Source organism: Ursus arctos, unplaced genomic scaffold (assembly GCF_023065955.2).
Source record: "Ursus arctos isolate Adak ecotype North America unplaced genomic scaffold, UrsArc2.0 scaffold_7, whole genome shotgun sequence".
Classification (NCBI taxonomy): Eukaryota; Metazoa; Chordata; class Mammalia; order Carnivora; family Ursidae; genus Ursus; species Ursus arctos.
In genome coordinates, this window is record NW_026623089.1 from 30,031,520 (window position 1) to 30,057,601 (window position 26,082).

At 49.2% G+C, this 26,082-nt stretch overlaps 2 protein-coding genes across 8 annotated transcripts in view; one reads left to right on the forward strand and one right to left on the reverse strand.

Moving 5' to 3' along the window:
- SLIT1 (slit guidance ligand 1) overlaps positions 1-4,763 on the forward strand; it is a 161,640-nt gene extending 156,877 nt beyond the window's left edge. Inside the window, exons 33-37 of the mRNA XM_057308774.1 lie at positions 1,028-1,158; positions 1,611-1,765; positions 2,797-3,085; positions 3,398-3,609; positions 4,384-4,763. Of these exons, the coding sequence (XP_057164757.1) occupies positions 1,028-1,158; positions 1,611-1,765; positions 2,797-3,085; positions 3,398-3,609; positions 4,384-4,622 (1,026 nt within the window). The 3' untranslated portion in view covers positions 4,623-4,763. The remainder of the gene's footprint in view (positions 1-1,027; positions 1,159-1,610; positions 1,766-2,796; positions 3,086-3,397; positions 3,610-4,383) is intronic.
- Positions 4,764-9,972: 5,209 nt separating this feature from the next.
- The window catches only part of LCOR (ligand dependent nuclear receptor corepressor), a 138,832-nt gene continuing 122,722 nt past the window's right edge, over positions 9,973-26,082 (reverse strand). For all 7 annotated transcript variants that reach the window (XM_026493773.4, XM_057308857.1, XM_057308860.1 and 4 more), the window contains one exon: positions 9,973-24,770. In XM_026493773.4, the coding sequence (XP_026349558.2) occupies positions 20,441-24,770 (4,330 nt within the window). In that variant the 3' untranslated portion in view covers positions 9,973-20,440. The remainder of the gene's footprint in view (positions 24,771-26,082) is intronic.

A 26,082-nucleotide genomic window follows, 5' to 3' on the forward strand; every position in this document is an offset into this window, starting at 1 on the left:
GATAAAATGATAGAAGTCTGCGTGTCCTCTGGGGCTAGCGCTCTCTTCCTCCAGCGGCATTCCCTACCCCAGCAGCCACGTCTTTCTCCTTTTCTCACAGAGCCCCTGAGCCTCCCAACGTGCTCCCTATGCTGTCCCCCACTGCGTCACCTCTCCCAAATCGTGCCCACGTTCACTGTGTACCCTGCGAGAACACAGCTAGCCTAACTGCTCAACAAAACAGAATTCGCCCAAACCCTCCCAGCTACGGCCTCAGGCACCTCCTTAGAGAAGGGAGGTCTGCCCCGCTGTCCCCTTCGCTGGCTCTGCCCTGCCAGCTGGTTGGACAGCAATCAAGGACCTCAGGGAAGACCTCTGATTGGCCTGCCTTCAGTCACATGCCCATTCCTGGCCCAGCCATGGAGTCCAGCGAGTTGGGGTGCTATGACGGGTCCGGCCTGGGCCCTGTGCCAGCCCTAGGAGACCAGGGAATCAGGCCCTTTACCAGAAGAAATGGGGGAAGAGGGACAAGGCAGGATCATGGTTCGAGATCTCCCTCCCAAGGCAACTCAGCTTTCGCTCGCACGGCTCCACACACAGTCCCTACCTCCTGAGTGGCTCCTTCCAGGTTGGGGGCGGGTCGTGGCTGTTAGAGAGCCTTCCTTAACTTGTTCTCGGTGGCTCCCGGAGGCTCACAGCATGGGCTAGCCCACATCCATCACAGCATGGGGCTAGCCCACCCATTTCCTCTCCGGGCAGGTAGCCCTAAGGTCTCTTACCTGCTCCTCCTCGCACACAGTTTCCGGCCTCAGCTGGTCCGTCTGCCTGCTCTCTGCAGCCCTAGCCAGTCTGGCAGTGGGTGGCATTTGAGCCAGCGGCTACTAGCCTCTGTCAGCATCCCCTGGAGGATGTGTCCCCTGGGGTAGTCGGGGGAGGACCGCTCTGCACACAGCATTCCTCTTGCAGATGTGGGCCCCTCATCTGCCCCACCTACCTGTGCCACTGCTGTGTGGGGTGGGGTGGGAGAGAAAGTGCCCTCGCCCCTCAGGTCTCCACGGCAGAGGACAACGGGATCTTGCTGTACAATGGGGACAATGACCACATCGCAGTGGAGCTGTACCAGGGTCACGTGCGTGTCAGCTACGACCCGGGCAGCTACCCCAGCTCTGCCATCTACAGGTAAGGCTCCATCATGCCCCCCCGCTCAGGGTCTCCGGGGCCAAGAGCAGGTGGTTATCAGGACCACTAGAACCTGAGCTGCTCAAGTCGGAAGGGCATTTGAACCATCTAGTGTGGCCCCAGCTTGGGGCTGGGCTGAGGCTGAGGCCTGGGTAGGGCCCACCCTTCCCTTTCCCACCTCCTCCTCACAGGGGGCTCCTTAGTGGGAAGGGAGAGATGGTAATTTGGAAACCCCTGCCCCAAACTGCTCAGCTTTCCCCCAGGGAGTCCCAGGAAGGGAAGCAGGAGGGACCAGTCCCCAGGCCGCCGAGTCTGCACACCCTCCTCCCTTAGAGATGTTATTTCTTGGGAAGCAGCTGCTGTACCAGTGGCCTTTCTGGGGAAGGCCCCAGGCAGATATGGGTTGAATTGAAGCCCATTCCCTGGGGTGGTGGCACCCCATCTTCTTCCAGTGCCGAGACGATCAATGATGGGCAGTTCCATACTGTTGAGCTGGTTACCTTTGACCAGATGGTGAATCTCTCCATCGACGGAGGCAGTCCCATGACCATGGACAATTTTGGCAAACACTACACACTAAACAGTGAGGCTCCCCTCTACGTGGGAGGTAAGGACCTGGCCCAGGGAGAGGCTGCAGCTGGCCCTCCCCAGGCCTCCCGGTCAGGTGATGGGGACAACCATTCCAGGTGGGGCCTCTGTTGCTTTCTGGCCTAAGGCTTGCCGGGAAGGTTGAGGCCAGGCCACTGGACTGCGGGGGTATTCCAAGCCACCGGTGGATTGTCCTTCCCAGACTGGAGCCCAGGCTCACCAAGAAGGATAAGTACCTTGGGTTAGGTCTGAGGCCTGGCCTTGAGGGGAGCCTGGAGCTTTCCCAGCTGTCTTCCAAAGTGGGCACCTTTCCTCTTGGCTTTGGGCCAGGAGGGGCTTGTCAAGCATTCAGGGTCCATTCCCAGTCTCAGAGCCCTCCGAGGCCCAGGCACAGAGTCTGTGCATCAGCTGGGGACCTCCCAGCTGGCTTTCCATGCTTTGCAGGCTAAATGACCCTGTCCACCACCTGCAAACATTTCCAGGTCCAGACAAGTTAGATTTCTGCAATAGTGGGGCCTTCTCAGTGCTGCGGAGGGCCCTGGCAAGACTTTGGGCAGCTGCGAAGGACAGAACCCTGAGTTCTAATCCCAGCTCTGCGGTTTATTAGTCATACAACTTTGGGCAAGTCACTGAGTACACGATGGGGTTTAGCCACTCTGACCTCAGAGGGTTGCTGGGATGACCACAAAGCAGGTGACAAAGCTCTCGGCCCAGGTCCTTCGTTGCTTTTGGAGTAAGGAGATAAGAGCTGGTCCCACAGGGCAGGAAGGGGCCTCGGGTGAGGGCAGCCAGACCTTAGGCACCCAGGGCTTGCTTCGTCAGCTGGCTGCTGCGAGGCCTGGCACCCCCGGGCTCTGGTCAGAGAGGGGGCAGCTTTTCTCTTTCTTCTGGGAAAGTACGGACCCTCCAATGTGGCAAAGGACCTTGGCCCAGGGTTGCAGAGACAGAAAGACAGAGGCCGAGGGCAGATGCCCAGCGGACCTCAGTGGTGAGCGCCAGGCCTGGTCTGAGCCGGACTCGGCCCAGCTCTGCCCCCTCCACCCACCCCAGGGATGCCCGTGGATGTGAACTCAGCTGCCTTCCGCCTGTGGCAGATCCTCAATGGCACCAGCTTCCACGGTTGCATCCGAAACCTGTATATCAACAACGAGCTGCAGGACTTCACCAAGACGCGGATGAAGCCAGGCGTGGTGCCAGGCTGTGAGCCCTGCCGGAAGCTCTACTGCCTCCATGGCATCTGCCAGCCCAATGCCACCCCGGGGCCTGTGTGCCACTGCGAGGCCGGCTGGGGGGGCCTACACTGTGACCAACCAGCAGACGGCCCCTGCCATGGCCACAAGTGAGCCTGGGCTGGGTTCAGGGAGCCCTCCCCCTGCTGCCCCACCTGCAGGTTCCCTTTCCTTCCCTTCCCTGCAAGCTCCTATCCCCAGGTGAGGGCCTCTGCATGCACTGTATTTTCAAACCCCCAAACTGGAACACGTGGCCCAACACAGGGTTTTATTTTTTCCTAGTTTTCAGTTTTTATTAATAGGAAGAGGTCGCTAAGGACACAGAATCACACCCCATGACGCCAAGGCTGGGGTTGTGGGGTACCCTAGGGCTGGTCTGGCTCCAGCCTATTCTCACAGTCCTTTTTCTCTGTCCCCTCCAGGTGTGTCCACGGGAAGTGTGTGCCCCTCGACGCTCTTTCCTACAGCTGCCAGTGCCAGGATGGGTACTCGGGGGCTCTGTGCAACCAGGCTGGGGCACCTGCGGACCCCTGTGGGGGCCTGCAGTGCCTGCATGGCCACTGCCAGGCCTTGGCCACCAAGGGGGCACACTGTGTGTGTGACCCTGGCTTTTCGGGCGAGCTGTGTGAGCAAGGTCAGGGGCCCCCCTCCTGACATGCCCTCTCCACAACTTGCAGTAGTGACTTGACTTTTCCTCCTCCAAGCCTGGCAACCCCTCTGTACCCTCTCCCCTCTCCTGTACCTGGGACTGCTGTTGGCGTGTAGTACTTCTGGAGCCCCACCACCAGACAAATGGCCCAGCTTCCCTGAAGCCCCCTTACCCAAAGCACGTGCCCCCTCTGGCTGGGGTCTGTCCTTGCAGAAGGGACTGCCCAGGGTAACAGCTCCTGCCCAGCCTCCACCTCTTGGCCCCATTACCTTGGGCCCGGAGCACAGCAGGAAGTCTGAGGGTTGGGAACTCTTTCCCAGGCCCTCCGTGGCCCATGTGACCAAGATGCTTCTGCTGGCATAGAGACTGCTGAGGCTGGGCAGAGGGAAAGGGAGAAGTCCAGAACTCAAGCACCTTCAGGGTCCCCCAGACCCTCCTGCTCCTGGCACAAATTCCTTCTCTATTGTTCTTGCCTTCCCAGCCTCCAGCCTCCTCTTGCACAGAGCCCACTTACCTGACAGCCCAATCTGTCCCGGAGGGTCCTGGCAGCTAGAAAGTTCTTCCTTCCTACTCCCTGGACTATGGGCCCAGGGGCAAGTCCGTGCATGTGCATGCCTGGTGGGGACAGAGGTGGAGTCTGAGCCCTAGAGGACTTGGTCCTTGGAGGCTGCCTCCTCCTCCTCCTCCTGCCTCCCCCCTGGGCCAGGGCTGGCCCACGGGTGTGCCCTGAGGCTTTCTCTTGGTGTCTGTCCTATCCAGAGTCCGAGTGCCGGGGGGACCCTGTCCGGGACTTTCACCAGGTCCAGAGGGGCTATGCCATCTGCCAGACCACGCGCCCGCTGTCATGGGTGGAGTGCCGGGGCTCATGCCCAGGTCAGGGCTGCTGCCAGGGCCTGCGGTTGAAGCGGAGGAAGTTCACCTTTGAGTGCAGCGACGGGACCTCTTTTGCCGAGGAGGTGGAGAAGCCCACCAAGTGTGGCTGTGCCGTCTGCGCGTAGCGCCTGGCTGGACGGGGAGGGTGCGGCGGGCGAGGGGACGTGGCCGCAGCCGAGCCCGGGGGGCCTGCAGCCGGGTTCGGGTGCAGGCCAGCACAGCGACTCCTGGGCGGCTGGGCCCTCCGGTGCGTGGGGGGGGACCGACCTCCCGGAGTGACGGCGCTGGGGGTGGGGCGGGGGAGCGGGCCGGGCTGCAGGCCGCCCTCTCCAGAAGTGCCTTGCACAAATAGGCGCTTAATAAATATTTGTTGAATGACTGTGTGCTTGAGGTCAGGCCAAGAAGTGCAGAATGGGGACACCCCCTGCTCGCCTACTACTTGGGTCTGAAGAAGGGACTGGCCCCTTCCCAAACCAGCTCTTCCCTCTCACCTGTGGCCCATGGTGGCCACAGAAGCCCCTTGCCCGCTGCAGGGAGCCTCGAAGCCTCCCTGGGGGCAGCCAGCCTGGCTCTCTGCTGCGTTTGCCGCTGCAGCATCTGCTAGCAGTAGGCCAGGCTGCAGAGGGGAAGGGCCCCTCCTGCTGGCCAGGAAGGGACTGACCCTTGCGCCCTGGGCGGAGAAGCACTGCAGCCACTGCTCCTGGGGAGTGAGGCTGGGGATGGAGTTGGGTCTTAGGACCAGACCTCCAAATCCTGAAGTTATGGGTTGACCATTATAGCTTCAAGGAGGGGGCTCTCAGATGGAGGAAATGCCCACTGGGTCTGTTTGGGCTGGCGATCCCACCAGAGAGCACGGTGGGGAGAGGACGGGGGAGGTTGGTTCTTGGTTCCCGCTGAATAACCGCTACATCCAGACTGACCACCAAAGGGGTATTGGTCCTGGGCTAGCCCAGCCCCTAGCCAGTCGCAAGATGCTGGCAAGCTACGGGCAGGGGGACAGGGTCAATGGGGTTTGGGCTAGGCTGCTTAGCCAGGGAGGTCTCTCCTCCCATGGACACTGGGTTCAGATCCCCTCACAGTGTAGACCAGTAGGGAGCAGCAGTCCAGGCACCAAGAAACCTCTGCTCCAACTTCCTCCCCATGGGCCTCAGTCTCAGCTATCAAATGGTGAGGTGGTTTGAACACAGGTATAAGCAATGTAGACCCTCCCACTATGGCTCTAGAAGGGAGGCTGGAGGAGCTAGAAGATCCATTTTCATTAATCACATCAACAAGGATTTACGTGCCTACCGGCTGCCAGTACCAGGCCGCTCTCATGGACCGATACGGACTCATCGTAGAGCATCACAGGAGTAACCAGGATGCCTGGGAAGAGATGAGCAGAGGGCTCCAACCACAGATGCTGGCCCAGGCCAGCGCGGCTCACCCTAGGCATTTGCAAGGAAGGACTCTGTGTTTGAAGAGTCACTGAATATGTGGCCACGTGACTACAAATGCTTTTCCATGCAGAATGAAAACACAAAAGCGTATCTTTGAGCTTAAGTAGTGAACTGGCTACAAGATAGGTCACACTCTCCTGCCCAGTGAGGGTGCTCCCAGGGAACCCCAGTGGGCAAGGGGAGTGAGCATGTCCCTTTCCCGGCCCCTCCATCGACAACCAGAAGACACGGCTGGGGAGCATGCCGTGGTGTGGCTGAGGTGGTCTCTTCCCGTATCCTCAGCCACCACGGGTGGTGGGGGAGGGAGCTCTGGGTGCTGAGCAGCAGAGGGCTGGAGCCCCTTACAACTGAGGAAGGCTGGTATGTTCCACTACACTGGGACTCCGGCCAGCGAGTTTGAATCCCAGGAGCCCTGTAATGTGAAGGGGGTCCTGCCCGGCCCAACTGCAGAGGTATTTTCATGGCTGGATCTGCTCTTCACCAGGCACCAGGCTCTACTATAATCCTGAGCAAGGCTGCAGTGCCCCTCCCCCCCATGGACAGCAGCCGGGCCTTGAGAGGCTTCTCCGAGGGCTGCACAGCATCCCTACGTTACCTACAGTTTCTGGGCCACTGGGGGACTAAGGAGAGCAGCTCTTGCACGAGGCAGGTGCTGATCTATAGAGGAAAGCTCAAGCGTAGCTGACTCACCCCTCACACGAAATACAGGTGTTCTGGGACCACTGGCCCTGAGACACTCACCTGCGTTTGGCCATCACTGCTCCCCACTGCCCTGGAGTCGACGAGGCTCCCTGGGCCTGACGGGCACTGACTGGCAGCAGCCTCTTCACTTGCAGATGGGTGATGGCTGCCAGGAGTCCCACACTCCCAGTGCTGTGGGGTCGGGAGGGCAGAGTATGGGGGGGGGGGGGTCTGTTCGCAGGCAGTGCCCTGTGTGAGCTGGCCACAGCCCCCACCCACTCCTCCACGACACCCACATCCCCGCCTGGCCCCACGCTCACCCTCTGTCAAGCCGGGAGACTGGGATCCACCACAAGAGTGAGGGCAGCTAGGGGCCGAGCTGTGTGTCCCAGGGTCAACATCCCCTGAATGTAAGCACTGACCTGCCCGTGGGTAAGGAGCTGTGTCACCACTCCTCTTGCCTGTTCACACTGAGGCCCGGGAGAAGGCTCTGGTGAAATCATCTCTGACAGATCACCTCCATACCTTGTCACCCCTTCGGTAAAGACCTTCGTTTGCGCTGATGTCACCACTGGCTCTTAACCACGCACTGAAGAGACACAAGCAGGGCAGGTCCTGGGGTTGCTGCCGCCACTGCTGGCCCCAGCGGCCCCAGCGCCCTGTGAAGGTGTCAGGAAAAGGCCGGACTTGTCTCCTTTTTGCCTGCTATTAGCCTAACCATGAAAGTATCTCTTTATATAGAATACTTAACAGATTCTAATATATATTTGTATTTCATTTTGTTATAGTATTTTTATATGTTAAAGTCAATATCTGGTGTCTCGTTTTGTTTTTCAGATGCAGTGTTAGGGGTTTCTGTAGTCTTGTCAGGATCACTCTTTTAGAGAGACTGGTTTAGAGCAGGCTGTGAGGGAGCCACCCCTGTCCTTTCCCTAGAATTGTTCTAGAACGTGTTGGATATCGTCTGTTGTCTTCCATGTGAACATGACATTGATTCACTCAGGTTCTGCCTTGTTGATCTCTTTTTCTGCACCAAGGATGAGCCCAGGGCTGCTGACATGGCCGCCTCCCAGGGTTTGGGGGTTTCTGAGCTGCCCATACGCTGGCCACAATCCAGGGATGGCTCTCAGATGCAGCACATGTAGGATATCTGCCCTCGGAACTCTCTGGTCTCCCTGAAGTGGCAGAGGCGGTGGGTTCCTCCTGAGGGAGGAAGGCGAGGTCTGGGCATGGCTTGGTCATGGCTCCCCGGGGATGTCAGGGCGGGCCCATCCTGGCATGGCACAGCACACACAGAGATCTGGAGGGGCTGCTCGGCTCGTTTCCCTTCCAGTGTCTGCAGCCACACCCGAACTGTGTGTGTGTGAACTGAGCCCCATCCACATTCAAGCTGGCTCTGAAGGTTTCCGTTCATCAGGGCAACAGATTAGAAAGCGATGTGGCTTCTCGAACTGCCCTGTAAGGTTAACCTGTCACCAGGAACCAGTGGTTCATAGGGATCAGTGGAGAAAGAAGGCAAACATACTTCTATGTAGTTCTGCCATGATTTCAGACTGAAAACTGCTCCTAGGAGTTCTGTAGAATGCATGACCTGAGCATCTAGGTGAGGCCCAGCCCTGGCAGTCAGGCTGGGCAAGGCCCCTACCAGCAAGGGGACCCAGCTGGCCCCCGGCTCTGATGCCATGGCTACAGACTGATTTCCCACTAGATCATGATGATGGCTGCCCAAGTCACCTTAACAGACGTGGTCACCTTAAAAGTGGGCAGTGATGGTAACTGCAGTACCTGCAAAGCAATTAGGGGTTTGGGAGGAAATGTAATGAACTGGGTATAGGAGAGAAAATGGGTTAAAATAGGGTTGTAAGCTCAAGTGTCTGGACAGTAGGTTATCTAAATAAGTCCAGTGGGCACATGCCCTTCTGGCCTCTATTTGTATCACCACTGCTGATAATGCAGCAAGTAAGAAACCTATTTCCCCATTGTTAAAGAAAAAAGGGACAAATGGTAGCCGAAAAGGACCATGGTGACCTTAAAGGCACATTTTCCAATCTATTGAGCTCCAGCAGATTCTTACCACGCACTAACTTTATCAGATCTTGTCATTTTTTAAAAGAGAAGCCAGAAACCAAATTTCATGTCAACACTCATAGTTTGTGTATAATTTTTTAAACACTAGGCTAAATAAAACACATCTGTGAGCTACCAGTTTACAACATCTGAATTACAGTGAAGTAAGTGGCAAATTTAACAGTTCAAAGGAAATCCCCAGCCAAGGAAATGGACATAGCAGGGCTTGGCTGGGGAGTGGAAGCAACAGAAAGAATGACCAGGCTTCTGCCTTCAGCTCAGGGCGTGATCCCAGAGTCCTGGGATCGAGCCCCACATCAGGCTCCTCCGCTAGGAGCGTGCTTCTTCCTCTCCCACTCCCCCTGCTGTGTTCCCTCTCTCGCTGGCTGTCTCTGTCAAATAAATAAATAAAATCTTTAAAAAAAAAAATGACCAGGCTTCCAACTAAAGTTGCCAAGTTTTCCTGAGATCAGTGCTAACGCATCTCTATCGTCCCGGGGCCTTGCACTCTCCAGCGTTAATTTTCGAGATGGCCCCTCACACCAAGCCAGTCAGTCCGCACCTCTTAGATACATTCTAGTTATTGTACCCTAGGATCAATATGGGAGGAAAAGAAGTCTCTTTTAACAACGAAAAGTCCTAATGTGGAACAGGATGATTCTCCTGACCCGATTAAGAGAGGCAGCCCGACTGTCAGCAGCAGGGTTATTTTTACTGGCTATAGTTCTGCATGTCGGTGGCCACTGTCATATAATTTATTAATGAAATCATGGCTGATTCCACAGGACTCACTGGCCCACTGGACGCTTACACTGACCCCTCTCAAGCAGAACTGAAAGAATGCAGAACAGGTCACGAGGCTAGGACATGTTAAGAATTTCCTGCCAGCATTCTGCCAGGCCCCAACATGGGCTACGGGGAAGGGGGGGGGGCAGCCCTCCTTGGTGGCTGTGCACATCGCCCCTGAATTTAACAATGGCTTACCTGGTTCAGCTGCTCTCTGCCCCTCGGGATGAAGCACTGGCACCTTTCCAACTCCGAGGTGGAACTCCCAAGGATTCACCCACAGTGTTTTCTTGCCCCTGAAGTTAGGCATACCTCACAAAATAACCACAGATCTACCACACAATGTTCCTTTAAGTCCCAACACCGTGGCTGAGGCAGAAGTATGAAGAAGTATATTGCTTTTGGGTTCCTTCTGGCAACTTCTTAACTTTGCCAGAGGCTACAAGTGGAATACTGGGCTTCCATGCATTCTGTTCCCTCTTCAGTAACTACACAAACACACTTTAATATCAAAGAAGTTTAATACGCTGCAATAAAATAAGCGCCTAGAAAAAGCTCATGGAATAGATGTCAATGTTAGAGAAATCCCTCCCACACATCCTCTAGCTCCATACCCCATCCCTCAAACCAAACAAGAAAATCTGGAACAACAAAGGAAATCCTTCCAAGCTTGGATCTCAGTGAGGGCCCTTCACCAATAACAAGAACACAGCTTCCTACATGGCCTAACAGGAAAGTAAAACACAGAAGCACAAAAAGTCCACAGATTTCAATATTTAAGAGACTTGGTACATATTCAAAGTTAAAATAACTCCAACTTTTATAGCTATACATATTGTTTTAAAGCAACTTAATATATTTTTAAATTTCATATATACACTCTCAAAGGTTCTTCAGGTGAGGTATGTAAACATTGTCTAATGAAAATTTTTCAATGTTTCAAACCAACAAATTCACAGCATACATTGAATTTTCATCCATTAAAGACACAGTATCTTCCTACACTCACTAACATAATGGAAATCCAGGCCCAAGAAATACACGCCGATCACCCAGATTACCATTTGCAGAATTTCTCAACTCACTGCTTTTGGAAAGACCACCTTTGCACAGGTTAGGAGCACACACTTGGTACCGGGAAGGGGCGAGGCCCTCCGGGGACTCTCTCCTTGGGCATCTGGATCACTGGCTAAGACTCACAAGACAGCAAAAAGGAGCACATCTGAACAACTACAAGATTGACCTCGGCAACGACAACACCGGGAGGAACCAGAAAGACCTTAAAGGAACGGTAGAGATTCATCTTAGAGCTCCCTGGATCCAGCCGGATCAGCAGCCCCTGCCCTAATCTCATTCTGAAGGGTCGTGGCCAAAAAAGAAGAAAAACCCAACACGGCACCTGAGCTTCAGTTAAATTGCATGGGCCTCCTATGCCCCCCTGGCCCCCGAAAGGCATTAACTCTAGCCTAAAGTAGGACCCTGGGCTGTGCTTTTCATACAGGTTGGGGTTGAATTTCTTAGTATCATAATGCATATGGGAAAATAATGCCATGAGTTCACAAAGACGACCAACGCCTGCACACAGGCGCTGGCCAGTGACCTTGGAGGAGCTCAATTTTGAAAACTACTTGTTCCCTGAGGGTAAACAGCAGGCTTCTATTGAGATTAAGTGAGGCTAATAAGGGGATTATTTATTACAAGGTAATAACACTTGGGGAGCCTCAGGCCAGAGTTCTATTTTACTCCCACATAATCTACAACGCCCCCTCCCCGCCCTCCCACCACCACAAGTAGTCACCTTCCCAATGACACAATATAGGTCAGTTTCTTTCCTCTTGCTTGCTTTTAGGCTCAGCAATGGAAAGTCTTATCCTAACGCACCCACTTCAATCTAAAAAACACTAGTGAAAAATTCTAAACACTATCATAAATACAAAAGAGAAGACATATTCCAAAAGCCTAAAAAACTACATTATTCTATTCATGGTTATTTGGGTGTGGGGTATTTTTCATAAAGTTTAGGACGGTCACAGGAGAGGCTGCTAAACAGCTTAGAAAGCTGTGGAACTGGACACGCTGGGAGCCGTGGAAGAGGGACTGCCTGCCTCGCTCGGATCTAACGGGTTTTACCCCAGACATTTCAAACCCAGGCACAGAGGGGGATCACAGGAAATGGGCTTAGCTTTCAAACGCAGGGCAGATAGACTCAAAGGACTTTTAGCTGGCAATTAAATTTCTAATATAAAAAATTCTTATGTTTACAGCCAAACGAGCTTTGCCTCCACTAGATTTAGGAAGCCCTACAAATTCATGGAAAAATGATGATTTTTCAATCTCCATGCCCGATTTTTGATGTGTCTGGTGCTGGCAGACTTCTCATCCATTGCTAGAGTTGTATGACATGAAGAAGCGTGTGGACAAACAGAAGCAAAAATTCAAGTACAGCCACCTCTCCGGCAAAGGCAAGAGGTCTTAGCAAGAGCTGTTCTACCCCCACCCTATCCTCTGAGACAAGGGCCAACGCAGAGCCCAGAACAAATGTTATTTCCTGGGATCCTATTGCTTATACGTAACACATCAGAAAGAACACCTGGAAATCTGCTCTGCAGATCCGGGAACCGACCAGTTTATCATACATACATGTGTGTGTATATATATATAATATATTTAACATAACCAGATGAGAAGAGGGGGCAGTTAAAGCTTGGATTGATGTAGCATTACAGATCAAATGCCCCACACAGCTCTCAACCTGCTGGTTTCTGTTCTTTCTCCATGTGTGAACTGTGTTATGAAAGTAAGTCCATTGCTCAAAATATACCCTTCCACGATACTACACTGCAGACCAACACCGCTCAGAACATGAATCGGTATACAGCACACGTAATAAATATTTAAAAAAACTATTTACAACATTACTTCTTGTGAACATTAGATGAGAGCAAAATCTATTTCCTCCTGCAAAGGTTAAAAAAGTGTTGACTGTCTAGTTCAGTGCTAAATTCCCTGGCACCTAGTTACCCATTCACATTTCATCTTAAAATCAGATTTGCTTACAAATAGTATCTTAGAAAAAAACATTCTCCAGCATTACTGTTCAAGTGTCCTCATTTGTTAGAAAAGACAAAGGGAGGCCATAAGAAAATATGCAAATTATGGTTCAAAATTTATGGAGGACAAAACTCCATGTGCGTCCAGTCCCAGGCGCTCTGCAGTCCTGAAGCTGCAGTTCCCAGTCCAGCCAGCTGGGCGGAATGAGAATCATGACTCAGACAGAGGTGCCCAGGAATGGGGCACAGGGAAGAGGAACGTGATCATAAAGCCATCAGTTCCATGACATCTAGGGGTGCTCTGAATTGCAGACCAAAACTCCTGAGAAGAAAAGCTGCACACATCTTAGAACAGATGGTTCCGTTCTGTAACCATGGGTTACAGGTGGGACTGGCCCACATCTGCACAGATGCTTGCTGAGACAGGGAAAAGAGGGGCGGAGGAGGAGAGCTGAGGTGCTCATGAGTACTATCAAGGTGCAGAAGGAAACACTAATCTCCCATGGTTAATGAATGTGAACAGGTGTGTGTCCTTCACAAACATGAGAAAGACTACAATATATCTTAATGCTTTCTTTAGGCAACCAGTGGTTTCTCCATATCCCACAGGTATGGGCTTGGATTTCCTTGGGGTTACAACTAAGGCTCATTTCCCTGCACAGGCTGTTGGACAGTCAGAAGGTATCAACTGTGTATGCGAAACGTGGGCTGCTTCAGGCAAGCCCTGATGCCATGCCTGGCACAGCCATAACAGTGGTGGGAGACCCACTTTGTTCTGGGATGGGATGACAGTGGGGAGAAGCACTCGGGTTCCCAATCCACATTGCATATGCCCGAACTAGTGAGGGTTTCAAGGCTGCACCCTCTGCCTTCACGATGTTGTTTGGGAGTTCAATGGATGAGCATGGTAATTGGGAAGGATGGGTGTCTAGAAAGAACACTTTTTTGGAAAGCCCTTTTGACAGTTAATTTTTTGTTGTTAAAATAAATACTTTCTATAGAAGCTTTTGAACAGGAAAATATCAGTATTTACACAGTGAAATAAATTCCACAGTGGTGTGTATAACTATGTATTATATAATGTATTTGAAACCAGAGTCAATAACACAGTCTCCTAGAACACTGGGGAAACAAATACCCTTAAGCTACAGCGGCTCTAAAACAAATCCCTATCTGTGGTATAAATATACAAAATTATGCAGCTCTTGTTTGTATAGCGTCTTTCCCACAAACTACCTCCCAAATATTACAGCTTCGGCTGCAAGGCAGCAGAGGTGCAGGTTATAGAAAACAAGTGGGCTGAAAAAGTTGATAAACTTTAGAGCATCTGGACTCAATGGCTAAATTCTAGAAGGAAAATAAAGAGTTATGGAGAGAAAGTAGCTTCTAGTATGACACGTCTCTGCTCAGTAACGTGCTCGGGAGATGGGAGACCGTCCCCGAGAAGACAGCTCCCGGAAGGGGGCAGAGTGGCCTAAGCAGAAGAGGGAAGAAGCAGGGTGTCAAGGATGGCTCCTCTGAACGAGGTGAGCCAGGCTTCTTCAGTCTAGAGCTGGTGTGCCAACGAGGTGCCATCAACAGGCTGGTGTTTTTAGAAGAGCTGAGAATGGCTAGGCTGGATTCGAGGTTCAAACAGGCACAGGCCAGCCATTTATGTTCACAAGTAGTGACCAAAGCTTGGGGAGTGAGCTTGCAAATATGCTGTACATGAAAAAGAAAAGGACGGCTCTAGAGGGTAAAAGGAACCCACCTGGGCTGGCCAGGAGAGGCGCTGTCTTGGCTTTAGGCCCATTACTAAATCTGTTTGCCATAAAGGAAGACTTAAAAGACTTTGTACTTCTAGTTTTAACTACTTATCCTAGTAGATAAGATCAGGATTCAACAAATATTCAATCAACGAAGGGGGGTATTTTCTTTTTCTTTAGTGCACAAGCATTACTCAGAAATAAGGTGCAACAACAGCTGTGTGCCGAGACGAACAGGCAAGACATCCTCAAATCTAAAAGGGCAGAAATGGTGCAAGGCTTGATTATAGGAAAAATGTTTGTCCCTAACTGTCTGCATAACTGACCTTGAATGACCTACTACAAGGGTCAGTAAATCTTTTCTGTAAATAGCCAGGTGGTGGATATTTTGTATTTTACGCTCTGTCAGCTACATATGGTCTCTGTTACTTTTTTTTTTTAATATAATCATAAAAAAAAAAAGTAAAATGCATCCCTCCAACCTCTGGCATATTATAAAAGCACAAGCACCTGTTTTTTGCTGCTGCTGTTGTTGTTGTTTATGGGCAATCTGTACGTTTACGTACCTTGCCTACTGCTGAGCACCTTGTGTGACGTGGACGGTCCAGGCAGGGGAGAGAGGCTCTGTGCATCACTGTGCTTGCCAGGCAGACGTAACTACACAATCGCCCCTCTGAACACCGAAGCAAAGGATGTCTCCTGAGCACTGAGCGTACACCACCAGCGCTCTGGGAAAGGGACGATCAGACAGACAGGAGCTAACGGAAGCAAGTGGCCGCACTGGCTCAATTCCAAGAACAAAAGCATGAGCAAGCATACCCTCCGCAGAAGTGGCCCAGGTGGTCCTCTGGGTCCTCCAGCACGACATGGCAAAGCCCTAAGTCAGAAGCAGCATCAGAGAGCTCTGGGTTTCTGCCTGAGTATGACTTAATAACTTTAAAGGAGAGAGGACAGACCTTCAAGTCTTCTAATACGTCGACTGTTGAACAAGCAGTTTGTTCTGACATTTCAAGGGATGAACTGTACTGAAGGTTGCCTCAAAAGGCTTGCTACAACTTTGCTTGTTTTAAATACAATAATCTTTTTCTTTTCATTTTTTCCCTGAAAAAGGACTTGGGAGCAAGCCGGGGGAAGAATACTTACTGCTGGGATGTGAGGACTGCCTTGCCAATGTGATATACAGAGACATGATTTCATACTTGTAGAAAAAATTTCCAGTATTTCAGTGGACATCAAGCCATACGAAGACAAAAATTAATAGCTGAGAAGTCAAAATAATAATTATCTTTTTCAAAACAATTGAAACAATCACTGTTCTGGGGCCACTGACAGAAATTTTTTCACTGACACGACATTCAACTTCATTTGTAGAACAGTATAGAAGCTTATCCTTGCGTTGTGGGGGAGAGGGAAGACCAACAGCTTGGAGGCTGACTGGATTTGATCCAAAGATACAATCTACACCTTCTCAGTCACACTTAGGTCCTAAGATGCTCCAATTTTCTATTCTTTTCTAAACGCATGTTCAAAGCAAGCCCTTGTTTTTTATTTTTGGCTTACCTCTAATAACGTTATTTTGAAAGGAGAGTATGTGACTGAAAAAATATCAGTACTGATACATTTTTATTTTCCTAGAAGCTGGCCAAAAACATTACATAATAAATACTGTGGGTCAGTGACTGGACTTTGTTTTTCTTCTGTGAAAAGGCTTTTTCCGTATCTAAACATGCAGCTCAGAAAACGGAACCTCCAACTAAAGTATTCTCACCTAATTTTGAAAAAAATAAATAAATCTTGGCTTGCCTCAGTAACACACAAGATGTGAAGCCAGTGTCAGGTCTAAGGTAAGGACAGAGTGAAATGAGAGGCCCGGGCCGCACTGAGAACTCCGAAGCCCTCTTTGCCTGTGGGGCCTGACTCTAGAGGCTAACAGCGGCCTCACTGTGGCCAGTGATGGAGGCTCGAAGACGGAAGATGTGAGGCTACAGCAGCTCAAGTGTCAGGAGACGGTATTCAATGTGCTATAACGATATACCTTCTGTAGCAAGGAGAAATAAAGAAATGTAAAAGGAAGAACAAAACTGAGGGAAGATAAGGAGGAAAAAGAAGAGGACGGAGGGGAGGGGGCAGGCAAAAGAAAGGAGAAGATAAATCAGGCAAAATTTGTTCCCAAAAAAGGATTATTTTCTTAAACAAGGAGGGTCAACAAACTTTTTCTGAAAGGTCCAGACAGTAAATCTTTCCGGCTTTGCAGGCCATATGGTCTCTGTTCTAGATACTCCACTCTGCCGGAAAGCAGCCACGGAAAATACATAAACCAACGGGCATGGCTGTGTTCCAGTAAACGTTTATTTACAAAAGAGCGACCAGCCCATATTCTGCAGACCCTTGATAGGGCATCTGCAAAAAACACAGCTTGTGTGGGCTGACAGGAAACCAACAGGAACAGGGGTGGCTCCTGGGCCCAGCACCTTAGGAAATTCCAATCCAGTCCCAGGTGCGGTGACAAGCCACCAGATCGCTAAGGGTGACATCTGCATTGTGTTGTATGCTGTCCTTTCCTACTTGGCTCTTAGGTCCTTCAATCAGCAAGACGCTGCCCAGAGAGGAAAGTGACAGCTGCAGCCCTCAGTACAAAATCCACCACAAGGCAGGAAAGAGACCAAACTTCAGTTCAAAGCAACTGTCTCGAAGTGATGTGTTTCACGGATGTCCTATCTGAACAATGAGAAATGCACAGAGGAGCCCGGCAGGAGCACCGCATCTGTGAAGCCTGCAACCTGCACCTCTCTTACCCATAATACTGCAAGGGCGAAACCCACAGCCCAAGATTATCGTTTTTAGATAAGGCTTGCACAGAAATCTTTAATGAAACTCAGATGCAACAGAATTGGCCTACCTACCAGATGCAAGGGACTAGCAACTGCAGATTAACAGACCTAGGGACATTCCCATGCAGAAGCCTTAAGAACAGAACAAAGGTTCAGCGCCTCCCTGCTGTGCTGCAGCTTGCTAGGGGTCTGAGGGAGTGCTATGGGTGAGGCTTTGGGCCCTGACTAGGGAGCGATCTCCCTGTTGTCCTCCCAAACGCAGGGAGCCTTAGGGGCTAGAAAGTGGGAGTTAGAAGATGGGTCTCCCGAGGAGGGCCCAGCTCTGGGGAGCTATGGTAGAGCTTCAGTGATTGTTTCCCAGGCACCCTGCAGCTCTCCCAGAAGCTCAGCAGTCATACCAGTGTCCTCTGGTCAGCAACTTCAGCTCCAGTGCTGGGACAGTCCCTGTGCTGAGTATAGGCCCAGGAGCAGAATTCTTTTGTGATTTGGAATCTGGAACGCTGGACAGACTTCCTTTGCATCTGGTGGTCAGCCATACTGTGAAGATGGCTATAAAAAGGAGGTCTTTGCAAGACAGGGAAAACAAGGGGAAACTTGAGTCACTTGCAGGTCTGGCTTGGAGGTGTCTAGGAGACACATTTGCCAGCATCGGCTGTAAGTGTAAAAGGGCGTTCCAGAGCCAGCCCTCAAGTTCATTTTTGTTTTCTTCTATTAGCAAAATTAACTGAATCAGCAAAAATGAGATTCAACAAACATAAAAATACTTCTAAACTTTTAAGTGTTCTAATTATGTAGAATCCCAGTCTATTTAAGTGTTGCTACTACTATAAAATGTAAGTTGATTTTAAAGATGATCCACTGCAGTGTATAAAAAAAATGCATACACATTGATACCTTTTCTCAAACGCTGCCTAAAATGGGAGAAAAGGCTACTATCTTGAAGTAAGCTTTTTTAAATGAAAAAGAACTTAGAAAAGTAATGGAATGAGTTAGAAGCCTGGAACTGGAAGGGTTGCACCCGCTCACTGCCTCCCACCTCTCGCTAACCTAATCCAAGCACCACTACAAGGCAGTCTGCACGCAGCTCAGGGGCCCTGGACATATGTACAGGAGTCAGCACACACGACATCGGCAAACCTCAGTTGCTTAAGTCACCACAAAAACAGGATCCAGTGACGACTATATGAAAATATTTTTAAAAAACTTTAAAACCACTTTTCAAAGATTAACTGAACCTATTCAAAACATACTAATGCTTCTGTGCAACTTAATGCTGAGAAAGGGCTGCCCAACATACACATTCAGCAGTTTCATTAATATAGGTAGCTCTTGCATGGCCAAAGTCAAAGATATTAAAACGAAAAAAAAAGTGACTCATGGGATAGAGGAGACATAGGGGGAAAAAAGTCAAGGCTTCACTGAAGATAGTCTATGAAATTCAACACAATTCTCAATTTCCCATGAATCAAACGTTTCTCTCCAGTCCTATCCAGTCAGCAGAAGTTCTCATTATATACAGCAAACCTTTAACAGAATGGGTAGAAGGCCTGTTTTATCATGATTTGACTGAACTATGCATGAAAAAAGTCCATCTGGGTTTACCTAAACAGATCTGAACAATCTAAATGGAAATCTTTTTAAGTAAAAAGGACAGAGTAGCACCTGTCCATACAAGCCTACTTCTGTGACAGAGCACAGTAGAGAAGCTGGTTGAAGCTCTACCAACCAAGCCTTTACGTAGAGTGGCCCAATGGAAATGTTGAGTACACGCTGTGTTGTAATCGAGCAATGCTATAGGCACCAAGGTAAAACCAATGCAACCACCTCAGGCGTCACTCGGGAAAGGCAAACAACATTCGTTACAAACACTGTGGCTCTGACTTTTGAGCCAAGGAACAGAGCCTGACATGATAGAGGCAGGAGTGACACTACAAGCATTAAGTACCAGTATGGTGCTAATCAATCAGAATGCTGACATGCACTCTAAACATGTCCATTCCCATTGGGACACACCAGCTGAACATCAGCTCCAGGTGGGAGGAAGGGTGTGGGCCCACTAGGAATGCCAGAGCTGCTTTCTCCAACTGCAAGGTTGCTCTGACCTTTACATGACTCTGTGCTGTTTAGACCTTTCTGAGTCTGGTGCCAAACTGGTTTTACAGATACTCACAGAGACCCTGGGCCACATTTAAACCATCTGGCCTGTGCTAATTACCCAGCTCACGAACACCCTAGCACACCGCATGGGGAAGAAAGAATTTTACTGTAGAACTGGGGCTGGGAGACGTCTGTGGCTAATAACCACAGGCAAACGCACCCAAATGCACATGCACACACAAACTCTTAAACTTTTCTATTATGGAAATAACAACTCGGCTTTCTTTGAATGTGGAAGTATTCAGGGTAAGAAAGAATATTAGAAGTCACTCTCATCCTAATTGTCAAGTTACAGTTACAAGATGGAAAAAAAAAAAAACCTACATTTTTTCCCCCAAAGTCAGGTGAAAACCTTGTTAGGTTTCCAGCAAGTGTGCAAGGCCCAAAATGAAAAGGATGGTAAGAATCAGTAATACAAATCACCTGGGGGATGTAAATAATTTTTAGAAGTCATAACCCAATATTAACACCTTGTGACACATCTTTTGTCCCATGGGCACATAATTTAGAACACATTTTTTAAAAGACAAAAGGTCAAAAGTGGGAGGAGTGACCGATAATGAATATGATTTTTAAAAAAGGGGTAACAGAAATATTCACCTTTCATAGTAATTATAAATTCCCTCTGCAATCTCCACATACCATAAAAATGATTTGGTTTAGCTTTCGAATATCATTTAAACAAACAAACAAGACAGAGAGGGAAGTTCACTGCTCGGGTTTGCAAACAGGAGCATCTGTGCATGTGCAGACACTGCAGGGCAGCTGCTCAGAAGCTACGTTTATGTGCATGATGGTGGTCTTCTCGGCTACAGTACAAGTGCTTGTGCATCAAGTATAAAATACAAGCCTTTAATCACATAGATCAGCTTTTTAGCTTTTGTAAATTTAAAAACGAAAGGATAAATAAGGCACTGTACTTTTAAAAACTAAAACTGCTTGGTTCCAAGTTTAAAACCCAAGGAACAACCAGAATATAATATATAACTTCCCTTACTCAGCCTCAGAGAAAGACTCTGCAAGTTCCCTTCTCCATCTGAGATGCACTTTCTGACATCTTCAATTGTGGTGTTCTCCACTAACTGCCGATTTGAAAGGCTGGATAAGCTTATAAAAGCAGATTCAGTTAATGCAAAATGAAGGGTTACTTCTGCAGGACAGTTTAACTCGCGGCTGCCACCCTCCGATCACTTTGCATCCAGCCGTCTCCGTTTGCTGTGAGAAGAGTCCAGCTTTGCCTTCAGCTTTCGCTTTCTCTGCGCGGCACTGCTCTCCGGGGTTTTCGTCAAGGGTCTGGCCCGAGTCTTTCCACTGCTCTGCTTCCTGTTGGTGGCTTTCTGTGGCCTTGAAGAGGATTCACCTGCCCCCTTTTGCTTTGCAGGTTTCGACCCGGTCTCCGAGGCAGCGGGCTGTGTGGGTCTTTTGTTCGTATTCTCTTTTTCCCTCCTAGAGGGAGGGCAGTTCTTCCCAGGAGACTTTTTAGGGATCTTCACTTTATTCTCTTTTAAGGATGTCTTTTTGGGCAGTTGGCTGATTCTGTCCCTTGCAGCTGGCTTCTTGGCAGCAGGGGTTTTGGTGGATCCATCGGGATGCTTGTCTCTGCTGGCTTTCACCACAGGTCCCTTGTCCTTCCTGTCCTGAGTGCTGCTGCTTTCTGTCCTCTTGCGTTTATTCTGCACTTCTGCTTTCGGCAAGATTTCAGACATTTGCTTCCCTTTCCTTCCCTTCATTCCGTCAGTACTCTTGGGCTTAACAGGAAACCCATCTGCATCCACTTGCAGGGCAAGCTTGGGGGACATCAGAGGGTTGATGCATACACTCTTACAACTCTGTTTACTTTCCACAGCCTGCCCAAACGGGCTTTCCATTTTCTCGTTCTTGATCAAACATTGCTGGGCTCTGAGCTTTCCTCGAATATTGGAATATTTTCTAAGGATCCGGGTACTGGCTGGGGTAGGTGAGTTTGTGGGAGGATGGCTATTTCGGCCTTCCTTGACTTCCTCTACGCTGTCTTCAGAATTGGGACTGAGGCTGATATCACTGCCATCCTCTGGCTCCACCTGGTCAGGATTCTCTCGAAATTTGGCCCAGAGCTTCTGTGTTTTCCAATTGTTCCTAGCAGGAGTAGCTCCAGGAAATTTCTTCAAGTGTTTTTTCAAGCGTTCAGCCTGTAGTGAACTGGGGTACAGGCTGGCAGAAGAGTACTTCTGAAGAGGATGCTTGACAGGGGGGATGTCTCCCGGAAGACGAGTATTGAGCTTCTTCACAATCACCAGAGACCGGGTTTCAGTTGTCTCTAAGAACCATTTGCAAACATTAGATAATTTAAAATTTGTCATAAACAGCATCTGAACTGGAGAAAACTTTTGAACCTCCAACGAACCCCTACATTTCCGTGACCTTTTCTTGCTTTTCCAAATCTCCTTCAGTTTATCTGACTTGTTCCTTGATCTTGGTGTTGGCTGGGCTTCTTTCTCCAACTGGATCCAGCCTTTCTGAACTCTCATGTACTGGGCATTGAAGTTGGCGATAAGCTCTTGGTTCTCCTCCTCTGCACACCATTCCACAAACTTGGGCTGGTCATCTACCACTGTGTCCACATCATTCTCGTCTAAGGGATCTCCACTCTCCGAAGCTTCATTTTCCTTTGGCATTGGGTTTCCTTGTGCTGCTTCCTTTTCTGAAGTCACTTTTGCAGTATCCGAGCAGTCCAGAGAATGAGCATGTCTTAGGTTGTAGGCTGAAGAGGTCAGTCTTGTAAGCCTCGGTACACATTTTGGGGGCCCACCAGCATCACCGCTTCCACTACTTGACAACCCAAGTGCACTGGACGGCGGGTCGCTACCATCATCTTTACGCTGGATGTTTGCAGTGCTGAGCTCATTCGCAACCTCCTCTGGATCTTGTGTGGGAACTGGTTCTGGCATCTCTTTTGATTGCTCTGGGAAAGTACAAGGAATACTTTCTGAGGGGTCATGAGCATTTTTCTCACCTAACTTAGACTGAACATAGATTTCCAGTCTCTCTCCAGGCAGGGGCTGGCCAACTGTGGTTACGGGATCACTGCTGGGGAAAATATCTCCTTCTTCCCCTTTGACTTCCTTTGCCACCATGTTTTTAAAAGTCTGCCTGGTGATGATCCCACCTCCTTCGGCCTCCTGCTCAGCATCTTTCTCAGAGGGATTTTCATCGACACCTGGGTTTTCAGTGTCCTCCAGACCTTTTGTATGGAAACCATCAGCCAGAAGGCCCTCAGATGCTGTCTCACCAGGATACCCTTCTTTTTTAGAACGTTTCATACCAGGATTTTTAGAAACCTTGATCTCAGGACAAGCAGAGGAAGAATCTGAACTTTGACTTCTTAGGCACCTATCGGCAGAGGAGGGATCTGAAAGCTGACTCCTTAAGCACCTGTCAGAGGCCTCAGGGAGTTTTTTACCTTTTTTCTTCTTGTCCACATTCTCTTCAGGTAAATCAATGTTTTGATCGCACATATCTTTTTCTGAAGAATGTTTTACATCACTGCCCTGTCCCTCTGATTTTCCTGTACCACCTGCTGCCTCACTGTCCTCAATTCTGCTGGGGTTTTCATTAGTAAAAGTGCTGCTTTCCTTCAAGAGTGGGTCAGTATCTAGCTCCTGAGTGTCTTCAGTCTCAGCCTCAGTACTGATGCTTTGGTTGTCTTCAGCTTTTCTGAGGCTCAGGGGAGGCTCCAAGCCCACGGGGGGACTCTGACTTTCTGAGCACAGAGGACCTTCCTCTCTACTGACTGTTTCAGGAGAAGAATGAGGCCTAGAAACAACATCTTCACTGCCTCCCTCAGAAATGCTCTCAGTAGAGGAAACCAGGTGACAGTCTTGGGTGACAGTCCCCTCCTTGATATCCAGCAGTTCGACTGGTTGTTGGTCTTGGTCAGGGGAAGCCATCCCACTTGCTGTGGGAGTTGAGACCATGGAGCTGCCTTCTGGCGTGTCCTCTTTGGGAAGGTGAACAGGGAGAGGCGACACCAGGCTGGAGGCTGTCGTTTCCTCTGACCTAGGAGAGCTGCTCGGATTTGGTTTATTTGTCATGGGGCAAACCTCAGGCTCTTGAGATTCCTTTTCAGAGGAAGCTTCTCTTTCTCCTTCCTTGGGGGAGGTTATTTCTCTACTAGGCTCTTCATGGTCGTCATCTCTGGGGTGCTGCACATCCACTGCAGGTCCTGGGGCCAAAAGGGTAAGGGTCTGTTTGGGAGTGACCACCGCCTCTGGCTCCACTGTTGAACAGCTCGCTTTTTCTTGGGAGTGTACATTTCTGGCCAGTGTGCGAACAGTTGGCAGCTCACAACAATCACCATTGAAAAAGTATCCTCGAGTACTCTTCCTGGCTGTTTTCCGAGAAGATAATATTGATCTTTGATTCTCAAAGTGGCATTCTGTTATCGGCTGACTGATATAAACGACATCACACTGGTTATCATAATCATTTATCCTCAGCCCTGATGCCCTTTTACTTTTCCGAGCTGTCTTAATGGAGGTTGATATCATCTTGGTTCGTGAATGTCCATTAGATGCTTTGTGCACAGCTGGCATGGGGCTGGGGGCTAACCAACCATCTTTGGAATGATCAAACTGACCCTTGTCACTGGGATGTAAATGGTAACTGACCCTATTTCTTCCTAGTGAGTGCAGATGGTTCTCTTGCTTTGGCCTTGCGTCCTGTTCACTGGACTCGAACTCCTGGCGCAAAGGTGTTTTTGAGCTACACAGTACAGCATTCTCTTTGTCAGCAGTTCTAGGTGAATTTCCCGTAAACCCTGAGTCCCAAGCTTCTTCTGATAAAGCTCTGAGTGAATTTCTTTGAGAAACAATACAGCTGTTGCTCTCCTCACTATTCTCAGATGCTGCTTTCACTGCAATTAGACTTTCTATTAAAGCTGAGCTCTGCATATGGTCTTTCCCATCCTCACATATTTTCACATTTGTGTCTTGCTCCTGTCCAGTGGTTTGCCCCTCCAAGCTCTTAGAGATGTGGTGGAAGCTTAATGAGGAAGAATTAGATGCGGTGAGGTATCCCAGCATGGAAGTATCTGTTGAACTACCAGAATTAGGTTTAGTGGTTGGAAGTTCAGAGGAATCTTTCTGGATAATAGTCAAGGCATTCTCTCTTCCATCTACAGAGTTTGTCTCAGGAGGAGGCTCCTTCAGGGCCTGTTCTGTCAAGTGTGGAGGGCTGTGCGAGCCTGATGAGTCTACAAACAAGTCTACAGGAGTAGGAGACTTCATACCGAGACATGCAGCATCCTTTTCCTGATGTTTGGGGCCTAGCTGGGCACAGCCAGCATTGCAAGTGGATGCATCCATTGCTCCAGAATCAGGTCGCAGGTCCTCGGTGCCCGGCTGGGATTCAGTGTACAGATCGTTCAGGACACGGATGAACTGCTTCTGATGATGAGTGCACAGTTTGACCATAAACTTCTCCAGTGGGGACTTCGACTGATTGTTAGAATCTACTCCTATAGCCTCTGTTGAGTTCTCACTAGACAGACAAAGAGAAAGGAGAAATTAGTATGGCTCATTTTCCAAAGAACATTTTTACATTATGAAATTTACCAGATGTTACTCATGCTGTAAAGAGAATGGACACTCTAAAACTGCTCCCAAGTGCCCGTATAAAGTTGATTAATAAGGAGTATTAACCTAATTAAAATATAAGGCCAGACCTAATATATTCTCAAGTTTTAGTAACATCCTTCATACTTTTTAAGTGATTATTCACAATAATTTTTCCTATAAAGAAGAAATATCATTGAAAAGAATTTTTCAGAAAATAAAATTTTGGCCACATTATTAACCGCAGTTGGTCAACATACACTTTCGTTTTAGGCCTGGGTATTCCTGTTATGAAACAGTCATTGATTTATAAGTCCACAACACTGATAAAAATTCAGACACACTACATTACAAATTTTGGACTTATAGTTTTAACATGGTTTCTCAGCATGACTAATTTGCTGGACTTATAATTCTGCAAACAGTAATGCAGGAATTCTTCTGCCCCCTTTCTGGCGCAATGAGAAATAGAGATGGGTAATTTCACATTTCAGACACAATGAAAGATGGAATTACAAGCAATTGCTGATTCCTAGGCATTAAGCAAGGAAACAGGAAATCCCACTGTAAACTGCAAGGTTCCGTCACTGCAAGGAGGCAACGTGACGTCTTCTTAGTCAAGCCCCACCTGCTATATTCTCCTAGACCTTCAATAAGCATTTTACAGTATTTCACAAGAAGTCATTTTATATCAAACAACCACTTCCATAAGTTATCCAGGACAACTCTGAAGTTTAACCTGGACAGTGAGGGGTGGCGGGCAAGGATCATACTAGATTCAAGACAAGCTAAAAGCAATTCCTGCTCAGACAGCCGAGTATTTTCAAGAGCTGCTCTGTGTTTCTGGATGTCTGGGTTTTACTAAGCCCAAGCAGTTGGAGTGCTCCAATTTTCTGGAGGTTTTTTTTTTTTTTTTTTAATTTATTCATTTGAGAGAGAGAGAGAGCGAGAGACAGCGAGCAAGCCCAAGTGGGGGAGAGGGGAGGGCAGAGGGAGAAGGAGAAGCAGTTTCCCCGCTGAGCAGGGAGCCCGACTCAGGGCTCCATCCCAGGACTCCGGGATCAGGACCTGAGCTGAAGGTAGATGCTTAACCGACTGAGCCACCCAGGTGCCCACCTAATTTTCTGGAGTTTCATACAACTTCTCAATTTCTCTCTCTCTGGACTGTAATTCCTCAGGAGACTATTACCTGACTATGAAACTGTCAGGGCACTGAGGGCACCTTAATAAACATGTGT